The following is a 22,202-nucleotide window of genomic DNA, read 5'->3' on the forward strand; positions in this document are numbered from 1 at the left end:
TGTCGCAGGTACCGGCCCCACCGCTTTTCTCCGCAGCCTCTCTGAACGAGAGCCTCAGGGCCTTCCTTCCGGAGATCCTGGAGAAGCTGTTGCTTGCACCGCCGGTGCCGTCGAGTGAGGCGACAGCTGGGCCCTCATCTGCGGTGAGGACACCCACCCCCGGTACCGGTGCCGGCCGCCTCCCAGGAGGACTTCCCGACGACGTCGATGGAGGGAGCTCCATCGTCTCCGCTTCGGGAGTCCTCTTCTCGACACTCCCACCGTGGCCGTGTTTCCACAGAGTCGAGGCGGGGCGCCAGCTTCGGACCCGAAATCCACCAGCTGGTGTCCGACACTGATGAGGAGGCCTCGTGGGAAGCAGAGGAAGGCGTCGGATATTTCTCTGACGAGGAGTCTGACGGTCTTCCTTCTGATCCTACTCCCTCGCCTGAAAGACAGCTTTCTCCTCCGGAGAGTCTCTCTTTCGCGGCCTTTGTCCGGGAAATGTCTACAGCAATTCCCTTCCAAGTGGTCACAGAGGATGAGCCGAGAACTGAGATGCTGGAGCTCTTGGACTATCCTTCGCCACCTAAGGAATCGTCCATAGTACCCATGCATCATGTCTTCAAGAAGACGTTGCTGGCGAACTGGGCGAAGCCCTTAACTACGCCCCACATCCCCAAGAAGATCGAATCTCAGTATCGGATCCATGGGGACCCGGAGTTGATGAGGACTCAGTTGCCACACGACTCTGGTGTGGTGGATCTGGCCCTCAAGAAGGCTAAGAGTTCTAGGGAGTATGCTTCGGCGCCCCCGGGCAAAGACTCTAGAACCTTAGACTCCTTTGGGCGGAAGGCCTACCATTCTGCAATGCTCATCGCCAAAATCCAGTCCTACCAGCTCTACACGAGCATACACATGCGGAACAATGTGCGACAGTTGGCGGACTTGGTGGACAAGCTCCCTTCTGAGCAAGCCAATCCTTTTCAGCAGGTGGTCAGGCAGCTGAAGGCGTTTAGGAAATTCCTGGCCAGGGGGGTCTTTGACTCTTTTGATGTTGCATCCAGGGCCGCTGCTCAAGGTGTGGTGATGCGCAGGATCTCATGGCTGCGCGCCTCCGACCTGGAGAATCGAGTCCAGCAGCGGATTGCGGATGCCCCTTGCCGGGGGGATAATGTTTTTGGAGACAGGTCGAACAGATGGTTGACAGCTCCACCAGCGGGATACCGCTTTCGACAAGTTCTCCCATCGGCCGCCTTCAGCAATCTACCTCTTCGGGTAGACGTTTTTACGGGGGAAGGAAGACGGTCTCCTATTCTTCTTGCAAGCGTAGGTACAATCCTCCTCTCCTCGCCAGCCTGCTGCTCAGGCTAAGCCCCAGCGCGCTCGCTCTCGTCAGCAGCGCACGCCTCAGGCCCCTGTGGCTCCCCAGCAAAAGTCAGGGGCGGGCTTTTGACTGGCTCCTCCAGAGCATAGCCGACGTCCCTGTATCTGTGCCGGCACGACCTCTGGTCGGAGGGAGGTTAAAATGTTTCTCCAAAGGTGGCCTCTTGTAACTTCGATCAGTGGGTTCTTCAAATAGTCCGGCTAGGATACTCTCTCAATTTGGCCTCCAAATTGCCCACTGGGAGCTCAGTCCTTCAGCTTCCAGCATAGGCAGGTACTTGCAGAGGAACTCTCCGCCCTTCTCAGCGCCAATGCGGTCGAGCCCATGCCACCGGGGCAAGAAGGGCTGGGATTCTATTCCAGGTACTTCCTTGTGGAAAAGAAAACAGGGGGGATGCGCCCCATCCTAGACCTAAGGGCCCTGAACAAATATCTGGTCAAAGAAAAGTTCAGGATGCTTTCCTGGGCACCCTTCTTCCCATGATTCAACAGGACGATTGGGCTATGCTCTCTGGACTTAAAGGTATGCCTATAGCACATCCCGATTTCTGCCAGCTCACAGGCAGTATCTTTGATTTCGTCTGGGAACATGGCATTTTAAGTACTGTGTGTTACCCTTTGGGCTCGCCTCCGCGCCCAGAGTGTTCACCAAATGCCTGGCCGTAGTAGCGGCTTCTGTACGCAGGCTGGGAGTGCATGTGTTCCCTTATCTCGACGATTGGCTGGTAAAGAACACCTCCGAGGCAGGAGCTCAGCAGTCCATGCAGGTGACTATTCGACTCCTGGAGCTGCTAGGGTTTGTGATAATTATCCAAAGTCCCATCCTTCTTCCAGTCAGAAACTCGAATTCATAGGAGCTCTGCTGGAGTTCTCAGACGGCCCGTGCCTACCTTCCAGAGACCAGGGCCGACAATCTGCTGGCCCTGTCTCCTCGGTGCGGGCGTCTCAGCAGATCACAGCTGGCAGATGTGAGATTGCTCGGCCACATGGCCCTCCACGGTTCACGGACTCCCTAGGCCCGCCCTTTTATGAGATCAGCTCAATGGACCCTAGCCTCCCAGTGGTGCCAGGCTGCTGGGGGCTTAGAGGACGTGGTCCGCTTGTCCACGAGGTTTCTCCTCTCCCTCCATTGGTGGACAATTCGATCCAATTTGACCCTGGGACGTCCCTTCCAGATTCCTCAGCCACAAAAGGTGCTGACCACGGACGCGTCACTCCTGGGGTGGGGAGCGCATGTCGATGGGCTCCACACCCAGGGGAATTGGTCCGCCCAGGAACAAGGTCTACTGATCAACCTCCTGGAGTTGCGAGCGGTCTGGAACGCTCTGAAGGATTTCAGGGATCGGCTGTCCCATCAAATTATCCAAATTCAGACAGACAACCAGGTTGCGATGTATTACATCAACAAGCAGGGGGGCACCGGATCTCGCTCCCTGTGTCGGGAAGCCGTCAGCATGTGGCATTGGGCACGCCAGTTCGGCATGTGGCTTCAGGCCACGTATCTGGCAGGCGTAAACAACAGTCTGGCTGACAGATTGAGCAGGATCATGCAACCGCACGAGTGGTCGCTCAATTCCAGAGTGGTTCGCGAGATCTTCCAAGTGTGGGGCTCCCCCTTGGTGGACCTCTTTGCCACTCAGACCAATCACAAGGTCCCTCAGTTCTGTTCCAGGCTGCAGGCCCACGGCAGACTGGCGTCGGATGCTTTCCTTCTGTTTTGGGGGGAAGGCCTCCTGTACGCGTATCCTCCCATTCCTCTGATAAGGAGGACTTTGCTGAAACTCAAGCAAGACAGGGGAACCATGATTTTGATTGCTCCTTTTTGGCCTCGTCAGATCTGGTTCCCTCTTCTTCTGGAGTTGTCTTCCGAAGAACTGTGGAGATTGGACTGCTTTCCAACCCTCATCACACAGAAAGAGGGGGCGCTTCTCCATCCCAACCTCCGGTCTCTGGCCCTCACGGCCTGGATGTTGAGAGCATAGACTTCGCCTCCTTGGGTCTGTCAGAGGGTGTCTCCCATGTCTTGCTTGCTTCCAGGAAAGATTCTATCAAGAGGAGTTACTTCTTCCTCTGGCGACGGTTTGCTGTGTGGTGTGATGGCGAGGCCCTAGATCCTCGCTCTTGTCCTACACAGACCCTGCTTGAATACCTTCTACATTTATCTGAGTCTGGTCTTAAAACCAACTCTGTAAGGGTTCATCTTAGTGCGATTAGTGCATACCATTACCATGTGGAAGGTAAGCCGATCTCTGGACAGCCTTTAGTAGTTCGCTTCATGAGAGGTTTGCTTTTGTCAAAGCCCCCACTCAAACCTCCTACAGTGTCATGGGATCTCAATGTCATTCTCTCCCAGCTGATGAAACCTCCTTTTGAGCCACTGGATTCCTGTCATCTGAAGTACTTGACCTGGAAGGTCATTTTCTTGGTGGCAGTTACTTCAGCTCGCAGGGTCAGTGAGCTTCAAGCCTTGGTGGCTCATGCTCCTTATACCAAATTTCATCATAACAGGGTAGTCCTCCGCACTCACCCTAAGTTCTTGCCGAAGGTGGTGTCGGAGTTCCATCTGAACCAGTCAATTGTCTTGCCAACATTCTTTCCCCGTCCTCATACCCACCCTGATGAACGTCAACTGCACACATTGGACTGCAAGCGAGCATTGGCCTTCTATCTGGAGCGGACAAGCCCACACAGGCAGTCCGCCCAACTTTTTGTTACTTTTGATCCCAACAGGAGGGGAGTGGCTGTGGGGAAATGCACCATATCCAATTGGCTAGCAGATTGCATTTCCTTCACTTACGCCCAGGCTGGGCTGACTCTTGAGGGTCATGTCACGGCTCATAATGTTAGAGCCATGGCAGCGTCAGTGGCCCACTTGAAGTCAGCCACTATTGAAGAGATCTGCAAAGCTGCGACGTGGTCATCTGTCCACACATTCACATCTCATTACTGCCTGCAGCAGGATACCCGACGCAACAGTCGGTTTGGGCAGTCAGTGCTTCAGAATCTGTTCGGGGTTTAGAATCCAACTCCACCCCCCTAGGCCCATGTTTATTCTGTTCCAGGCTACACTCTCAGTTAGTTGGATAAATGGTTAGGTCAATCCTAGTTATGTCCTCGCCGTTGCGAGGCCCAATTGACCAGGTTTGTTGTTTTGAGTGAGCCTGGGGGCTAGGGATACCCCATCAGTGAGAACAAGCAGCCTGCTTGTCCTCGGAGAAAGCGAATGCTACATACCTGTAGAAGGTATTCTCCGAGGACAGCAGGCTGATTGTTCTCACAAACCCGCCCGCCTCCCCTTTGGAGTTGTCTTCCCTTGTCTTTGTCTTGCTACATATGGGACTGACGAACATGAGCCGGTTCGGGCAGGAAGACAGCCGCGCATGCGCGGTGCGCATCGGCGCACGAGGACTAGCAAAGGCCTTTGCTAGTGAAGTTTCCGGTTGGAGGGGGCTGCCATGGACGTCACCCATCAGTGAGAACAATCAGCCTGCTGTCCTCGGAGAATACCTTCTACAGGTATGTAGCATTCGCTTTGCTAAGTAAATTATTTTAAAAAAGGATGCGTGTTTATGGGATCTATTGATGTTTTTAGTTGGTGAATAGCAAGTTGTATTTTGTTTCTCTTGTAGGATTTGAGTAATTTCTATGCTCAGTACCGATCCATTGAGCCTTACCTGAAGAAGAAGGATGAATCCCAACAAGGCAAAGAGCAGTACCTACAGTCTGTAGAGGATCGGGAGAGACTGGTTACTTCACTTTTTAATTTTTTTCTTTATCTCAAAACCCCCAAAATTTAAAACAGTAGTTTTGTTTTCCTTTAAAAAAAAATTCAGGCTGACCTTCATGTAATATGGCTTAAGGCTCTAAGCCTTGCCATACAGCTACCCCTATTTCAAATATGCTGTTCGTTAGACAGGGGTTGGGCAGTGTACTGAGAGAAAGCGCTTTGATCCCATGCAGAAAGAGAAGGAAAACTACAGTGGCCTCCTAAAGGCCTGTACTGGGAGAATTGTCTTGGAGGAGGTATGGTATGAAAAATAATGTTTTGTGTTGCTGTGCATATTGTTTATGCTAAAGGCTCAACTTGATCTATACCAGGGGTCCTCACATTTAGTCCTCGAAGTCTACAACCCAGCCAGGTTTTCAGGATTTCCCCAATGAATATGTATTATGTACCTAATGAGTTACAAAACCTTTGACTGATTACAAAATTTAAATCTATTACTTCCAGTAACAGTACACTCTCAGTTTTAAAGATATTTCTAATCTTTATTTTACTTTTATCTTGACAATGCTGTGAACTTATATATTCTCCGAGGACAAGCAGGCTGGACATCATCACACATGGGTCGTCGTCCGCGACAGCCCAGGAGCTCCGGATTCAAAAATCAAAATTTTAAAAGTTCTAGAAGCGACAAGCGCGGGCGCGGGGACAATGCACTGCGCATGCGCGAGTGACTTCCCTCAGTTCCTTTTTTTCCGCTTCGCGAGCGAATTGTTTGTTCTGAGCGCTCCTCGTGTATTCGGCCCAGGGGACTTTTTGTCGCGTTTACGCGCTCCGGTTTTTTTTCCCTTTTCTTCGTTTCTTTTTTAAAAAAAGTGTTTCCTTTAATCCTTTTTTAGTTTTTCTCATCTTTTTAGGTTTCCTTTCTTTTTCGTCGTGGCTGCCTTTAGGCTGCTCGGCCGCATTCCTTTTTTTCCTTTTTCTTGCCTTTCTCTTTGGCACCATCGAATCGTTTGATTTTTTGACCGCTATTTTTCCTCCCATGTCATCGAGGACTCCCAGCAGCTTCAAGCGCTGTTCCCGCTGCAACCAGATCATCTCGTCTACCGACCCTCATGCTTGGTGTCTCCAGTGCTTCGGGCCCGACCATTTGCCAGCTTCCTGTAAGCTGTATAAATTAATGAAAAAGACCCAGGTGGCTCGAGAGGCTCAGCGCGAGAAACTTTTTTCAGATCGGTCCAGTCCTTCGACGTCAGCATTGACGTCGAGGGAAGCAGCATTGATAGGTCAGGTAATGGCTGCCGAGAGACCAGTCAGAGCTGGGAGCAGCGAGGCATCGAGTGGGTCTCCACCTGTCTCGGCACCTACTGCTATGCAGGCCCCCCGGGACCGCCCTGAGTTGGACCCGGCCCCGAGAAGGTGTGAGGATTTCACGTCCTCCTCATCAGTACCGAGGAGTGTCGACGTCGGGTGAAGGCTAAGAAGCATCGCCATCTATCTCCTTCCTGTCACGGTACCGAGAGCTCCGGGGAGCTGAGTGGGTTGGCACCCAAGAAGCGTCGGCACCGGGAGGACTGCTCACTCTCCATTCAGGAAGTGCCGATGCGTCGGTCGTCTGGCAGCCAGGTACCGGCTCTCGAACCTCCTCAGATTCTGGCACCGATTCCTGCACCGGCCCCACAGCTTGTTCCAATGGCAGCCCTCAATGAGTGTCTCCGGTCCATGCTTCCAGGCCTCCTGGAAGGGATGATGCGTCCATCTGCCTCGGTACCAGAGGTGCTTGTGCCTCGGGTACCCACTGCTGAGACGACGTCTGACCCATCTCCTGCGCGGAGGTCTCCACCCTCGGTGCCGCTTGTGGTACCTGAGCCGGTTGCCACCCAGGTTGACTCTCCCTCGACGTCGGTGGAGGAAGCTTCGCCGGAGTCCAGGCAAGGGTCCACTTCTCGACGCCCCTCACAAGGACATCGATCCTCGAGGTCGAGGCAGGCTCGGGTTCGGGCTGCTCTTCAGGAGCTCCTGTCCGATACCAAAGAGGAGCACTCATGGGGAGAGGAGGAAGACCCCAGATATTTTTCAGAGGAATATTCTCAAGGGCTTCCATCTGATCCTACTCCACCTATTGAGGTTAGACAATCTCCACCTGACTGTCTTTCCTTTTCATCTTTTGTGCGGGAAATGTCTAGGGACATTCCATTTCCTATGGAGGCTGTGGATGAGCCCAGGGCCCAGATGTTCGAGGTCCTGGATTATCCTTCTCCACCAAAAGAGATTGCACAATACACTCAGGGAAGTGATGTTGCGAAATTGGTTTTGCACTCTATCTAATTCAATTGTCAACAAAATATCCGAGTCCCAGTACAGAGTCCACGGTGAGCCTGTGGTGGTGACGGCCCAACTTCCTCACGATTTCATGGTGGTGGACTCTGCTCTCAGAAGATCCAAGAGTACTAGGGACTATGCTTCAGCGCCCCCGGGCAGAGAGTCTAGGACTTTGGATTCTTTGGGGAGGTGTACGTATCAGGCTGGAATGCTCGCGGCCAAGATTCAAACATACCAGCTGTACACCAGCATTCACTTACGGAACTCGATAAAGCAACTGTCCAGTTTAGTTGAAGACTCTCCCTCCGGAGCTTGTTGAACCTTTTCACCAGGTGGTCAGGCAGCAGAAGGCGTGTCGCAAACTCCTGGCCAGGGGAGCTTTTGATACTTTTGACGCTGCATCCCGGGTGGCTGCTCAGGGTATCGTGATGCGTAGACTCTCATGGCTGCATGTCTCGGACCTGGATCAGAAGACCCAGCACCGAATGGCGGATGTTCCTTGCTGGGGGGATAATCTTTTTGAAAAGAAGGTTGAGGATATGATTGATTCCCTCAAGAAGCATCATGATGCTATGGATTCTCTCACCCGCCGGACGCCTTCTTCTACTACCTCCTCTTCTAGGAGGTTTTTTGGAGGGAGGAGGAGTGCCCCCTATTCCTCTGGCAGGCGTAGGTACACTCCTGCTTCCTGTTCAGGCTCGCTCCCAGCAGCCTCGCAGCAGCGTGCGCCACAGGCCCCTCCGGCTCCACAGCAAAAGCAAGGGACGGGCTTTTGACTGGCTCCAGAGCAGCATAGCCGACATCAAAGTGTCTGTACCGGACGATCTGCCTGTTGGATGGAGGCTGATATTTTTTCACCAAAGGTGGCCTCTTATAACCTCCCACAGGTGGGTTCTTCAAATATGGTCCGGATACCCTCTCAATCTGGAATCGATGCCTCCAAATTGCCCACCGGGAGCTCAATCCTTCAGTTCCCAGCACAAGCAGGTGCTTGCAGAGGAACTCTCCACCCTTCTCAGCGCCAATTCGGTCGAGCCCATTCCACCAGGGCAAGAAGGGCTGGGATTCTATTCCAGGTACTTCCTTGTGCAAAAGAAAACAGGGGGGATGCGTCCCATCCTAGACCTAAGGGGCCTGAACAAATTCCTGGTCCGAGAAAAGTTCAGGATGCTTTCCCTGGGCACCCTTCTTCCCATGATTCAGGAAAACGATTGGCTGTGCTCTCTGGACTTAAAGGATGCCTATACTCACATCTCGGTGCTTCCAGATCACAGGCAGTACCTTCGATTTCGCCTTGGAACTTAGCATTTTCAGTACTGCGTGCTGCCCTTTGGTCTCACATCTGCACCCAGAGTGTTCACAAAGTGCTTGGCAGTTGTCGCAGCATCGCTACGCAGACTAGGAGTACATGTGTTCCCTTATCTCGACGATTGACTGGTGAAGAACACCTCAGAGGCAGGAGTTCTACGATCCATGCAGATTACTATTCAACTGCTCGAGCTACTGGGGTTTGTCATCAATTATCCCAAGTCCCATCTGATTCTCGTACAGAAATTGGAATTCATAGGAGCTCTGTTGAACACACAGACGTCTCGAGCTTATCTTCCCCAGGCAAGGGCAGACAACCTTCTGGCCCTAGTGTTCTCAGCTCGAGCATCCCAACAGATCATAGCTCGGCAGATGTTGAGACTTCTGGGCCATATGGCCTCTACAGTTCATGTGACTCCCATGGCACTTCTACACATGAGATCAGCTCAGTGGACTCTGGCTTCCCAGTGGTGTCAGGGGGATCTAGAGAATGTCATCCATCTCTCCACTGATTTTTGCAATACCCTTCAATGGTGGACCATTCGCTCCAATCTGACCTTGGGACGACCATTCCAAATTCCTCAGCCGCAAAAAGTGCTGACGAAGGATGCATCCCTTCTGGGGTGGAGAGCTCATGTGGATGGGCTCCACACTCAAGGAGTTTGGTCCTTCCAGGAAACGCATCTGCAGATCAACCTCTTGGAATTGCGACCGATCTGGAATGCGCTGAAGGCTTTCAGAGATAAGCTGTCCAATCAAATTATCCTAATTCAGACAGACAATCAGGTTGCGATGTATTATACAAACAAGCAGGGGGGCACCGGTTCTCGCCCTCTGTGTCAGGAAGCCGTCAGAATGTGCCTTTGGGCGCACCAGCACGGCATGCTTCTCCAGGCTACATATCTGTCAGGCGTAAACAACAGTCTGGCCGACAGGTTGAGCAGGAAAATGCAACCTCACGAGTGGTCTCTGAACATGGACGTTGTCCACAAGATCTTCCGAGCGTGGGGCACCCCCTCGGTGGATCTTTTTGCCACTCAGCACAATCACAAGGTTCCTCAATTCTGTTCCAGACTTCAGGCCCACGACAGACTAGCGTCAGATGCCTTTCTCCTTCACTGGGGGACAGGCCTCCTGTATGCGTATCCTCCCATACTTTTATTAGGGAAAACTCTGCTGAAACTCAAGCAAGACCCGCGGAACCATGATTCTGATAGCACCTTTCTGGCCTCGTCAGATATGGTTCCCTCTTCTTCTGGACTTGTCTTCAGAAGAACCTTGGAGATGGACTGTTTTCCGACCCTCATCACTCAGAATGAGGGGTCGCTTCTACATCCCAACCTCCAGTCTCTGGCTCTCACGGCCTGGATGTTGAGAGCTTAGAAGTTGCCTCTTTAGGCCTCTCAGAGGGTGTCTCCTGAGTCTTGCTTGCTTCCAGGAAAGATTCCACGAAAAGGAGTTATGCTTTTAAATGGAGGAGGTTTGCCGTCTGGTGTGACAGCAAGGTCCTAGATCCTTTCTCGTGTCCTACACGGACCCTGCTTGAGTACCTTCTACACTTGCTGGAGTCTGGTCTTAAGACTAACTCAGTAAGAGTTCACCTTAGCGCAATCAGTGCTTATCATCAGCGTGTAGAAGGTCAGCCTATCTCTGGACAGCCTTTAGTGGTTCGTTTTATGAGAGGTTTGCTTTTATCAAAGCCCCCTGTCAAACCTCCACCAGTGTCATGGGATCTCAATGTTGTTCTCACCCAGCTGATGAAAGCTCCTTTTGAGCCACTGAATTCCTGCCATCTGAAGTATTTGACCTGGAAAGTCATTTTCTTGGTGGCTGTTACTTCATCTCGTAGAGTCAATGAGCTCCAAGCCCTGGTGGTTCATGCTCCTTACATTGTTTCATCATAACAGAGTAGTCCTCCGCACTCATCCTAAGTTCCTGCCGAAGGTGGTGTCGGAGTTCCATCTGAACCAGTCAATTGTCTTGCCAACATTTTTCCCCGTCCGCATACCCGCCCTGGTGAGGACAAGTTGCATACCTTGGACTGTAAGAGAGCCCTATAGACAGTCTGCCCAACTGTTTGTTTCTTTTGATCCCAACAGGATGGGGGTTGCCATCTGAAAACGCACCATCTCTAATTGGCTAGCAGATTGCATTTTCTTCACTTATGCCCAAGCTGGGCTGACTCTGGAGGGTCATGTCACGGCTCATAATTTCAGAGCCATGGCTGCGTCAGTGGCTCACCTGGTCAACGTCTATTGAAGAGATTTGCAAGGCTGCAACATGGTCATCAGTCCACACATTCACATCTCACTACTGCCTTCAGCAGGATACCCGACGTGACAGTCGGTTTGGGCAGTCGGTGTTACAGAATCTGTTTGGGGTTTAGAATCCAACTCCACCCTCCTAGGCCCATTTCTGTTCTGTTCCAGGCTGCACTCTTACTTAGTTGTGTTTGTTTTCAGGTCAATCTCAGTTATGTCCTCGCCGTTGCGAGGCCCAATTGACCATTGTTCATTGTTTTGAGTAAGCCTGGGTCCTAGGGATACCCCATGCGTGATGATGTCCAACCTGCTTGTCCTCGGAGAAAATGAAGATACTTACCTGTAGCAGGTATTCTCCAAGGACAGCAGGCTGGACATCATCACAACCCTCCCTCCTCCCCTTTGGAGTTGTTCTTCTCGATTGCTTTTTATGTAACTGAGGGAAGCGTCGCGGGCGGGTGCATTGTCCCCGTGCCCTTTCTCGCGTCGCTACTAGAACTTTTAAAATTTAGATTTTTTAATCCGGAGCTCCTGGGCCGTCGTGGACGACGACCCATGCTTGATGATGTGCAGCCTGCTGTCCTCGGAGAATACCTGCTACAAGTAAGTATCTTCATTCTAGTGGTGCTACCTAGTATTTGTTGATCACAATCAACAAATGGAAAAGTACAAAGTGGAAATCAGAAATCAAAAGATTTCTAAATTTAAAAGAGACGAACAAGACTACACCGGTGGATATGTATATCCATGGATGGATAAAAACCAAAAAACAAGGAGGGTCAATTTTATAAACTCGAATGACTCTTCAGAGGGAGAGATAGAACCCTTAAGAGAGAAAGACACCACTAATAAACAGGATTCAACGTTGACAAACAACCAGCCTTTTTTAGGCTCTCAAATCGAGCAAACAGTACAAACTACAGGTCTAACGTTAGGAGCTCGCCCCAAGAGACCAACATGGAAACAACACTAAATGTGATTAATATTTCATCACACGAGTTAACTAAAGAGCAATACGAAGTACTGTCTAAGGATTTATCATTTGTGCCTACACAATTTTATGACTCATTTCAGATGAAGCAGCATTTACACAGATTTTTTAGACAGTTACGATTAAGATTGCATTTTGGAGAAAAAGAAATACAAGAGGGTCCTAGGGGGACAGAGCAATCTTTTTCATCAAAATATCAATTACCTTCCACCTGGATCCCACCAGGATACATAGATAGTGCCATTGACACTTTTCAAAAATGGGTCCTGCAGGACGTAGACAAAATGGAAGGCACACAATCATTTACATACGGTAATTTAACAAAAAGTCTTACATTAGCATTAAAACAGTGTACCTAACATACACTTTGTGCCAAAAATACACAAAAGCACCACAAATCCCCCAGGACGTCCTATAGTAAATGGAAGAGGCTCTGTATTGAGGACCTTACGAGACTGAAAGACTGGGCGTCTAAATGGCAGTTGACATTTAATGTGAGCAAGTGCAAAGTGATGCATTTGGGAAAGAGGAACCCGAATTATAGCTACGTCATGCAAGGTTCCACATTAGGAGTCATGGACCAAGAAAGGGATCTAGATGTCGTCGATAATGATATGTTGAAACCTTCTGCTCAGTGTGCTGCTGTGGCTAAGAAAGCAAATAGAATGTTAGGTATTATTAGGAAAGGAATGGAAAACAAAAATGAGGATGTTATAATGCCTTTGTATCGCTCCATGGTGCGACCGCACCTCGAATATTGTGTTCAATTCTGGTCACCACATCTCAAAAAAGATATAGTGGAATTAGAAAAGGTGCCGAGGAGGGCGACGAAAATGATAAAGGGGATGGGGACGACTTCCCTATGAGGAAAGGCTAAAGCGGCTAGGGCTCTTCAGCTTGGAGAAAAGGCGGCTGAGGGGAGATATGATAGAGGTCTATAAAATAATGAGTGGAGTTGAATGGGTAGATGTGAAGCGTCTGTTCACGCTTTCCATAAATACTAGGGCTAGGGGGCATGCGATGAAGCTGTAATGTAGTAAATTTAAAACGAATCTGAGAAAATATTTCTTCACTCAACGTGTAATTAAACTCTGGAATTCATTACCAGAGAATGTGGTAAAGGCGGTCAGGTTAGCGGAGTTTAAAAAATGTTTGGACGGCTTCCTAAAGGAAAAGTCCATAGACCATTATTAAATGGACTTGGGGAAAATCCACTATTTCTGGGATAAGCAGTATAAAATGTTTTGTACATTTTTGGGATCTTGCCAGGTATTTGTGACCTGGATTGGCCACTGTTGGAAACAGGATGCTGGGCTCGATGGAACTTTGGTCTTTCCCAGTATGGCAGTACTTATGTACTTATTGGAACCATTGTCCCAGTATTTAGACTTTCATCTTAACACAGCTGTCCCCAATATCCAAGTCATACATTAGAGACTCTACACATTTATTACAAAAATTAGAGACCTTAGAAGGGAACACTAACAAGAAGTTCACATTAGTGACCCTTGATGTAGCAGCATTATACACTAACATTCCACAGGAAGCAGCGTTAGAATTAATTAGCAACCAATTAAACGCCATGGACTACTCTCACGAAAAGAACGTATTGTTGATCAGCATAGCAGAAAAAGAGATTATGAATAACTGCTTCACATTTGAATCACAATATTTTTTACATATCAAAGGAGTGGCAATGGGAGCCACGGTAGCTCCCACGATAGCCAATTTATATATGGCTCAGTTTGAAACCAGATTTGTTTATCAGAGCAAGTTTATGTCACATATCCATCAGTGGATAAGATACATAGATGACATATTGCTGATCTGGAATGGAGACACACGAATATTACAAGATTTTTTAGTGTATTTGAACAAATGTGATAAACATAATATTCACTGTACATATAGGAGGTAGTGAAGTAGAATTTCTGGTTGTCAAGATACTATGGAACATAAATGAGCTTATTACCCAAGTGTTCCGTAAACCCACTGATAGGAATACCTTGCTCCATTACACTAGCCACCACCCAGCCCCTTTAAAAAATGGAATACCAGCAGGGCAATTTTTACGCATACTTAGGATATGTTCTCAAAAACAGGAATATGTAAAACAAGCTTCTTTAATGAAAAAAAGATTTAAGGAATGAGGATATCCAGGCAAGATCATACACAAAGTTTTCGAAAGGGCTTATAATGTACAAAGACAGTGGTTGTTTCACAGGAGCACAGAACTAAGTGATGCAAGATTGGCATGTATCTTGCCATATGTAGCACATTCTCAACACGTAACTCAGATCATACGAAAGTATTGGGCCATGCTAGGTATTCATTCTGTCTTTAAGGAACCACCTCGGTTCTCCTACAAACGAGGACGGAATTTAGGAGAAAAATTAAAACAACAAATACACAAGAGTGTCAATGATCAAAGGGGCCATCATAGTTGTAAAGGGTGCACTTATTGTGCTTATGCAATGGTCATGCAGAGCATAGACATCCCTAATCGGAAGAGTCTGAAAAAGTTCCAGTTATTATCATCCACTGAGTACCGGTCATCATTTGTAATATATGCTATCAAATGTCCTTGTGATTTATTTTACATAGGACAAACTGGAAAGAAAGTAAAACATACGATTGCCCAACATTTCAGCAACATTAGATTATTGAAGGTGGACACCCCTTCAGTTAAACTGGCTTACCAAAGCTCATACAGTAGAAGATGTAAGATTTGTAGTACTAAAACAAATGGGTTTGAGTAGGGGCAGTAACGTTTTACAAAAAATGCTGCAGATAGAACAGCACATGATGTAAGAGTGGAGAATAGTGACTCCTATGGGACTGAATAAAGAAGTAGAGTGGGTGAGTCTATAAATTAAGAGAGCAGGGCAGTGATCAAGACACGAGGGTAATACAGACTGCGCATGAGCACACCATGGAGGGGACTGTTTCGGCAGAAGCCTCAGAATAAAGTTTGAATGAACTTCCAGGTGAGCAGTAATGCAGAGATATTGTTTAAGAAGTGTATGGGTAGAAATACGATTATGTAAAGCTTCTGCATCTTATTTATTGTGTTTACAGTTGAAGCCCCTGAAGACGCTTTATTTATTTATTTATTTATTTATTTATTTATTTATTTGTAGCATTTGTATCCCACATTTTCCCACCAATTTGCAGGCTCAATGTGGCTTACATTTGCCGTAATAGCGATTGCCATTTCCGGGTAACAGAATTACAAATCGTATTGCATTAAGGTGCATACATAAATGGTAAAGAAGAATACATTATGGTATTGCATATAGGTTCCTGAGTGATAGATTGGATTGTAACTTACGTTAGGTCATCGACTATAGAGAAATCATTTTCGACATAAGGTTAAAGTGGTAGTGCTTGTTCATTAATAGCAATGAGGTTAGTCAGTCAAGTGATGAGTTCGGTTTTGTCTAGTTCATGTTCAGTCTTATTATTTAGTATTTAGGATGGATGTTTATGGTATGCCTTCTTGAACAGGTCAGTTTTCAGTAGCCTTCGGAAGATAGTTATGTCTTGCATTGTTTTTATGGCCTTCGGTATTGCGTTCCATAGTTGCGTGCATATGTAGGAGAAACTGGTTGCGTATGTGGATTTGTATTTTAGGCCTTTACAGTTGGGGTAGTGGAGATTGAGGAATGTGCATGCTGATCTTTTTGCGTTCCTAGAAGGCAGGTCTATGAGGTCTGACATATAGGTCGGGGCTTCCCCGTGAATGATTTTGTGGACCAGGGTGCAAACTTTGAACGCAATTCATTCTTTTAGTGGGAGCCCATGTAGTTTTTCTCTTAGGGTTTGGTGCTTTCGTATTTCGCTTTCCAAAATATGAGTCTGGCTGCTGTGTTTTGAGGGGTTTGAAGCTTCTTAATGATTTGTTCTTTGCATCCGGCATAGATGGCATTGCAGGTAGTCTAGATGGCTTAGCACCATCGATTGTACCAGGCTGCGGAATATTTCTCTGGGTGTTTGTTATTGGGTTTGTTTGTGTTATATTGTGAGGATCTAGAATGAGACATTGTGTCTTTCTTCTGCGTTTAGCTTTAGTTGGAATGCGTCCGCCCATGAGTTCATTATTTGGAGGCTGTGTTTGATTTCATTTGTGATTTCGGTTAGATCGTGTTTAAACGGGATGTATATCGTGACATCGTCTGCATAGATGTATGGGTTGAGTCCTTGGTTGGATAACGATTTGGCTAAAGGTGTCATCATTAACTTAAAAAGAGTTGATGAGAGCGGTGATCCTTGTGGTACTCCGCATTCAGGTTTCCATGGTGTTGACGTTTTTGATTTTGAGATCACTTGATAAGTTCTTGCTGTTAGGAAGCCTTTAAACCATCTTAGTACGTTTCCTCCAATCCCGAAGTAGTCTAAGATGTTCGAGAATATTTGATGGCTGACCATGTCGAACACGCTGGACATGTCAAATTGTAGGAGCAGCACATTGTTTCCGGTTGCAATTAATTGCTTGAATTTGGTTATGAAAGTGGTTAGCACTGTTTTGGTGCTATGGTTGGATCAAAATCCTGACTGTGATTCATGTAGTATTGTGAATTTGTTCAAGTAGTTGGTAAGTTGTTTGGTTACCATACTTTCCATTAGTTTGACTATCAGGGGGGTGGATGCTACTGGTCGATAGTTGGTTGTGTCATTTAGTTTTTTCTTTAAGTCTTTGGGTATAGGTGTAAGTAGTATATTTCCTTTGTCCTTGGGGAAAAGTCCGTGTTGTAGCATGTAATTCAAGTGTGACGTGAGGTCTGTTATGAAGCGTTTGGGGGCGGACCTTATTAGATTGCTGGGGCAAATATCCAGTTTGGAGTGGGTTTTGGAGAATTTGTTGATTGCTTGAGTGATGGTTTATTCGGTTAGCAGATCGAAGTTATTCCAGGTTCGATCTGCTGGGTATTCATCGGGGGTTGGGTCCAGGCAATCCATGAATTTTTCGTGGTCAGTGGTATTAAGTGGTAACGTGGATCGTAGTTTTATAATTTTCTCATTGAAGTATTTGGCAAGGTTGTCTGCCGATGGGGTGTCTGCTGGTTGTGGTAACCGGTGTGGTGTCTATTAGTTTATTCACGAGTTGGTAAAGTTTATGTGCGTCTTTGTAGTCTGGCCCTATTTTGGTTTTGTAGTATGGTCTTTTAGTTTGTCTTATTGAGTATTTGTATTTTCTTTTGCAATTGTTTCCATGCATTAAGTGTCTGTTCATCTTTAATTTTCTTCACTCAAGTCTCCTAACATGTGTTTTTAGTAATTTCAGTTCTTCGTTGAACCAAGGTACTGAGTTTTATCTTCGTGTAGTCCTGTTTTGTAATGGTGCAATTTTGTCTAGTATGTTCCTACATCTGTCGTCCCAGTTTAGCAGAAAGTGTTTGGAATCTGTGCTGTCCATTCATTATTGTAGATCTCTTGCCAGAATGTTACAGGGTCAATTTGGCCTCTCGTAGTGTAGGTTGTGGGTTCTTGTTTGAGGTGCGTACTTTTTTTCCGCCACTATAGGGTGAAGTTTAGCTTATAGTGATCTGACCATGGTATCTCTGTCCATTTAGTATCTGTTAGTATAAGGTTTAGGTCTGAGGATAGTTTGTGCGTGATAAGGTGAATTGTGTGTCCTTTGACATGGGTGACTTGCATGCTAGGCCAGCTAAGGTCCCATAGCTGGAGGAAGTCCTTGCATTCACGTGCATTGGTTGCATTAGGGTCTTCTAGGTGTATATTTATATTCCCAATTATGATTAGGTTGGAGTTAGATACACAGGTATTCAATATGAAATCCATAAAGTGTGATTGGCATTCTTGCCAATTGCCTGGTGGTTGTCAATCAGGGCAAGTATGGTTAATTCTAACTGAAGCGATTTCAAGTTTTGGTGTTATAGACTCGGCAGTTGTTGTTACAGTAAAGTGAGATCTGTAGATTAGTGCTAGACCTCCTCCTCTTTTTTTCTTTCCTTGTCCAGTGGGTAATTTTGTAGCCTGGGGGGCAAAGTTCCAAAATTATGGGGTCCTTATGGTCATGGATCCAGGTTTCACTGATAATTAGTACGTCAAGATTGTCTGTTTTTTTTGTTGTTGTTTTTTTTTTTGTTAAATTTGTACCCCGCGCTTTCCCACTCATGGCAGGCTCAATGCGGCTTACATGGTGCAATGGAGTGTTAAGTAACTTGCCCAGAGTCACAAGGAGCTGCCTGTACTTGAAGTGGGAATCGAACTCAGTTCCTCAGTTCCCCAGGACCAAAGTCCACCACCCTAACCACTAGGCCACTATCTGTTATAGTTATTGTTTTATTGACTACTGATCTGGCATTTGTGTATCCCACTTGAATTTTTTTGGTATGGGCCCGTATTTGGTGATGTGTGGATTTTTATTAGTTGTCGTTCCTTTATTTTAGTAGTGCCTTTATTTCCCTTCTGTTGTGGTTGTCCGTGTGTTGGTGTTTTTTCGTTGTTTGACTTCTTGTCAGATTGATAAGGAGTTTTATGTCCTATCAATCTTTGGTGTGTGTGTAATATGGGTATCATGTTAATTTCTGTGAGTGGAGTGGTTAGAGTAGTGTGAATCAATGTTAAGGAGTAAATTATTAGGATCAGTTTAAAGGTGTTCATTTTGATTTTGAGTCCTTGTGGTTTCTAAGGTAGTGTTTTGGTAAGATCTGTAGGAGCTATGTCAGTGGTCAGAGTTAAGGATTTTATTGAGTTCATAAGTATAATATATTTACAGTCGCTATTGAGTCATGATGCTCCAGGGCCCTAAGGTTCTTAGGACTGTATCGCCTGGCTCAGGGGCTTATGTAGTGGTCTCTTTTTTTATCTGGTATTTCATTTATTGATTAAGTGTAGATAATTTACTCACGGTTAGATATTCAGATGTTGTGTTGGTGGTTGAAGGTAGGAGTCTGGGGAAGACCGTTAAATATTCAAATGTGTTGCTTCAGGATGTAGAGACTCCTTAGTTCTAAGAGCTGTGTTGGTGTTTGAAGGTAAGAATCTGAGGAGAGGCTGCTATGTTGTAGAGGTGAGGGGATGGTTGAACAGTTAGTCATCACACAGGCTGGGAGACTGGAGAGTGTTGAGGCCCGGCAGGGTGGCGCTGCGCTCCTGCAGCAAGAAGAAGACGTGGCCGCCCCTCAGTGGTCCTCTGACACGATGAACGAAACGCTTAGGGCATTGACAATATTCATGTGAGAAAACAGCGGGAAACAGCTTACTTAATTACTGAAGACCTTAGAAAGAAGCAGCACAGTTTTATACAGCACACAGAGAGACTTTTCACACTGGAAGAGCATTATAATAACACAAAGGAGCATCAAAAGCACCAATAAAAGGATTTACAAAACAAGCTTCAGCATACCAGTTATATAGGATTACGAAGAGCACACTGAGACATTGTGCATACGCAGACATTTTGGATCCACAGTTACAAGAACTGGAGGATACATTTACTTGTTAATAATTGCGATGTATGAAACAAGACAGATAAGAAACCTGTTCTATGTTGAGCAGTTAGCTCTTTGGTGAAGAAGAGCTCAGTCGAGTAAGGATGAATGATTGTATGAATGATATAAGTATAAATTAGGTAGGTAGCACCACTAGTATATAAGTTCACAGCATTGTCAAGATAAAAGTATGGTCGACAATAAATATTGTCGACCATCGCTGACGCGGTTTCAGTCCCTGTCCCGCTGTCTGCAGATTTAGTGCGAATAGCTATTCCCCTTGTGGATGCCGAGGTGGCTGCCCTGGAAGAAGTGTTCTGGAAGCCTTTGGGGCCTGTGCTGTGCCCTGCAAGGGAGTGTTCTGGAAGCCTTCGGGGGGGCTGCTGGGGCTGGAGACTCGAGAGAGAGTTTTTCTCACCCAAATTTGTGTTGCTTATACACCAGGCTTATATTTTGAAGCGTGCCCTGCCCCATCCTCTTACGGCTTTGGTTCCAGTGGTCCCAGGGGGCCCCATTGGAGACCTGGGTCATCTGTCTTTCTGCCCAGGGGAAGATCCTGCCCTTAAATGAGGTGGGATCTTTAGTTCCTGTGATCTCTGCCGCCTCTCTGGTGGCCGCTTCCAAGGGTTCATTGTGGCGTGCAGGGCTAGAGGATGTGGAGGAGGGTGAGCTCCTCCAAGAGGAACCCGACTGTGGTGTGTCTCCTTCATAGAGAGGAACTTCTGTCTTTGATACGTTGCAGGCTTTAAATATTGCTGACCTTGATGTGTCAGCAGTGGTCAATCCAAAGATGGCGAACACCCATGTTCCTGGTGTGTGAGGCCATTGAGGAACTTAATTGCACAGTTGTCGGACCCAGATGGAGGGGGCCTCAAGGTTGTGAAAGCCATGGCTCAGTTTTATCCAGTGGGCACAGACCAGGTAGAGCAGTTTTTGCTCCCTAAGGTGGATGCTCTGGTGACTGCGGTCACCAAGAAGACTACTCTTCCTGTGGAGGGCAGAGTAGCTTTGAAGGACATGCATGATAGACATCTGAAAGCTACACTCAAGTGATCCTTTGAGGACATGGCCCTGGCGCTTCAGGCATCAATTTGCAGCTCTTACGCTGCTAGAACCTTGCTCAGCTGGCTTCACCAGGCACTGAAGCAAGACCTCTATCAGGTGGCCCGTGTTGCCTCAGATGGAGGTGGCAGATGCCTTGTATGATTCGATATGGGCTTCAGCCAAGCAGATGGCCTTGGTAGTTACTTTGCGGTGTCCGTTGTGACTCAGTCATTGGTCGGCGGACATGGCTTCCAAGCAGCGACTGACCATATTACTCTATTGGAGTAAATTGCTGTTCGGAGAAGATTGTGAATGATTTGGGAGATTCCATATCCCATCGTCTCCCAGAGGATAAGCCCAAGCCTGCTTCTTGAGCGGGACCTTCGAGGCCTCGAATTCAGGAGGTGTGCCAGTACCGGCCAGACCGTTCTTCAGCAGGTTTTCAACACCCTAGATTCCAGCAGCGCTCTTCCTTTCGTAATGATAAGAGAGCTTCCGGTGCATCCTCACTCCTTCCAGTGATGGGGCACCAGCCTACTCCAGGGTGCAGTGGATAGGGGGGGGGGTCAGCTGACCCTCTTCTTTCAGAAGTGGGCCAAGATCACTTCAGACCAGTGGGTGCTGGATATTATTTGAAACAGTTACAAAATCGAATTCTACTCTCCCGTCGCAGATTCCTTCTTTGAGTCTCAATATGACACGGTATCCAAACGAGCGGTGGTACAGGCCACGCTGAGGGAATTGGGAGCTGTGGTTCTGGTGCCCCCTCTCAAGGTTAGCACAGGTCGATATTTCATGGCGCCAAAGAAAGGAGGTTCTTTTCGGCCCATCCTCAACCTGGAAGGTGAACCAGTTTCTGAGGGTTTGTTATATTTGCATGGAGACCTTGTGGTCCTTCATTGTGACTGTTCAACTGGGAAGTATTTGACAGCGCTGGACCTCAGAGGCCTATTTGCATATTCTGATTTTGCCATCTTGGGGCGCCACTTGCAGTTTTGAGAGTTGCCCTTTGGTCTGACGACCATGCCCCGTAGCGTTTCCAAGGTCATGGTCGTGGTGGCAGCCTTTCTCTGGACACGAGGGATATGAGTGCATCCCTATCTCGACAACTGGTTGATTCTGGCAGCGTCAGTGCAGGAGAGCTAGGTGGCCGTCGATAGAGTCATTGCACTCTTGCAATCTGTGGGCTAGGTAATCAACTTTGCTAAGAGTCACATGGTGCTGACTCAGTCCTTGGAATATCTGGGGGTTCCGTTCGACACGAAGCAAGTGAAAGTTTTCCTTCCGGAGGGACGGAGGATCAATTTGCTCTTGCAGGTATGCAGCTTGTTGTGGGATTATGTTCAAGTGCTGGGCTCGATTGCAGCTTCGCTCAAGGTGTTGCCATGGGTGAGGGCACAAATGCATCCATTACAGCACTCTCTCCTGAGCCGTTGGTCACCAGTGTCCAAGGACTACCAAAGCCATCTTCTGTGGTTGGCTCAGGCGAGATGCGGTATGACATGGTGGCTTCGCACCTTCAACCTACAGTGGAGGCTGCCATTGGCCTCCCCGCAATGGGTCATAATAGTGACGGATGCCAGCCTTTCATGTTGGGGAGCCCATTTTCTCCCCATTGGACTACATTGGGCATTGGACTACATTGGAAGCGACGTGGCCCATCAATCGTTTAGAACTGAGAGCGGTGGTCAGTGCCTTCCTATGTTTTCAGGAGTTATTGGAGGTCAAAG

At 47.5% G+C, this 22,202-nt stretch overlaps 1 protein-coding gene across 1 annotated transcript in view; it reads left to right on the forward strand.

Moving 5' to 3' along the window:
* The window catches only part of SDHB (succinate dehydrogenase complex iron sulfur subunit B), a 245,156-nt gene that overhangs the window by 165,548 nt on the left and 57,406 nt on the right, over window positions 1–22,202 (forward strand). The window contains exon 5 of the mRNA XM_030220146.1: window positions 4,995–5,111. Within this exon, the coding sequence (XP_030076006.1) occupies window positions 4,995–5,111 (117 nt within the window). The remainder of the gene's footprint in view (window positions 1–4,994; window positions 5,112–22,202) is intronic.

This window comes from Microcaecilia unicolor, chromosome 11 (assembly GCF_901765095.1).
Source record: "Microcaecilia unicolor chromosome 11, aMicUni1.1, whole genome shotgun sequence".
Taxonomy (NCBI): Eukaryota; Metazoa; Chordata; class Amphibia; order Gymnophiona; family Siphonopidae; genus Microcaecilia; species Microcaecilia unicolor.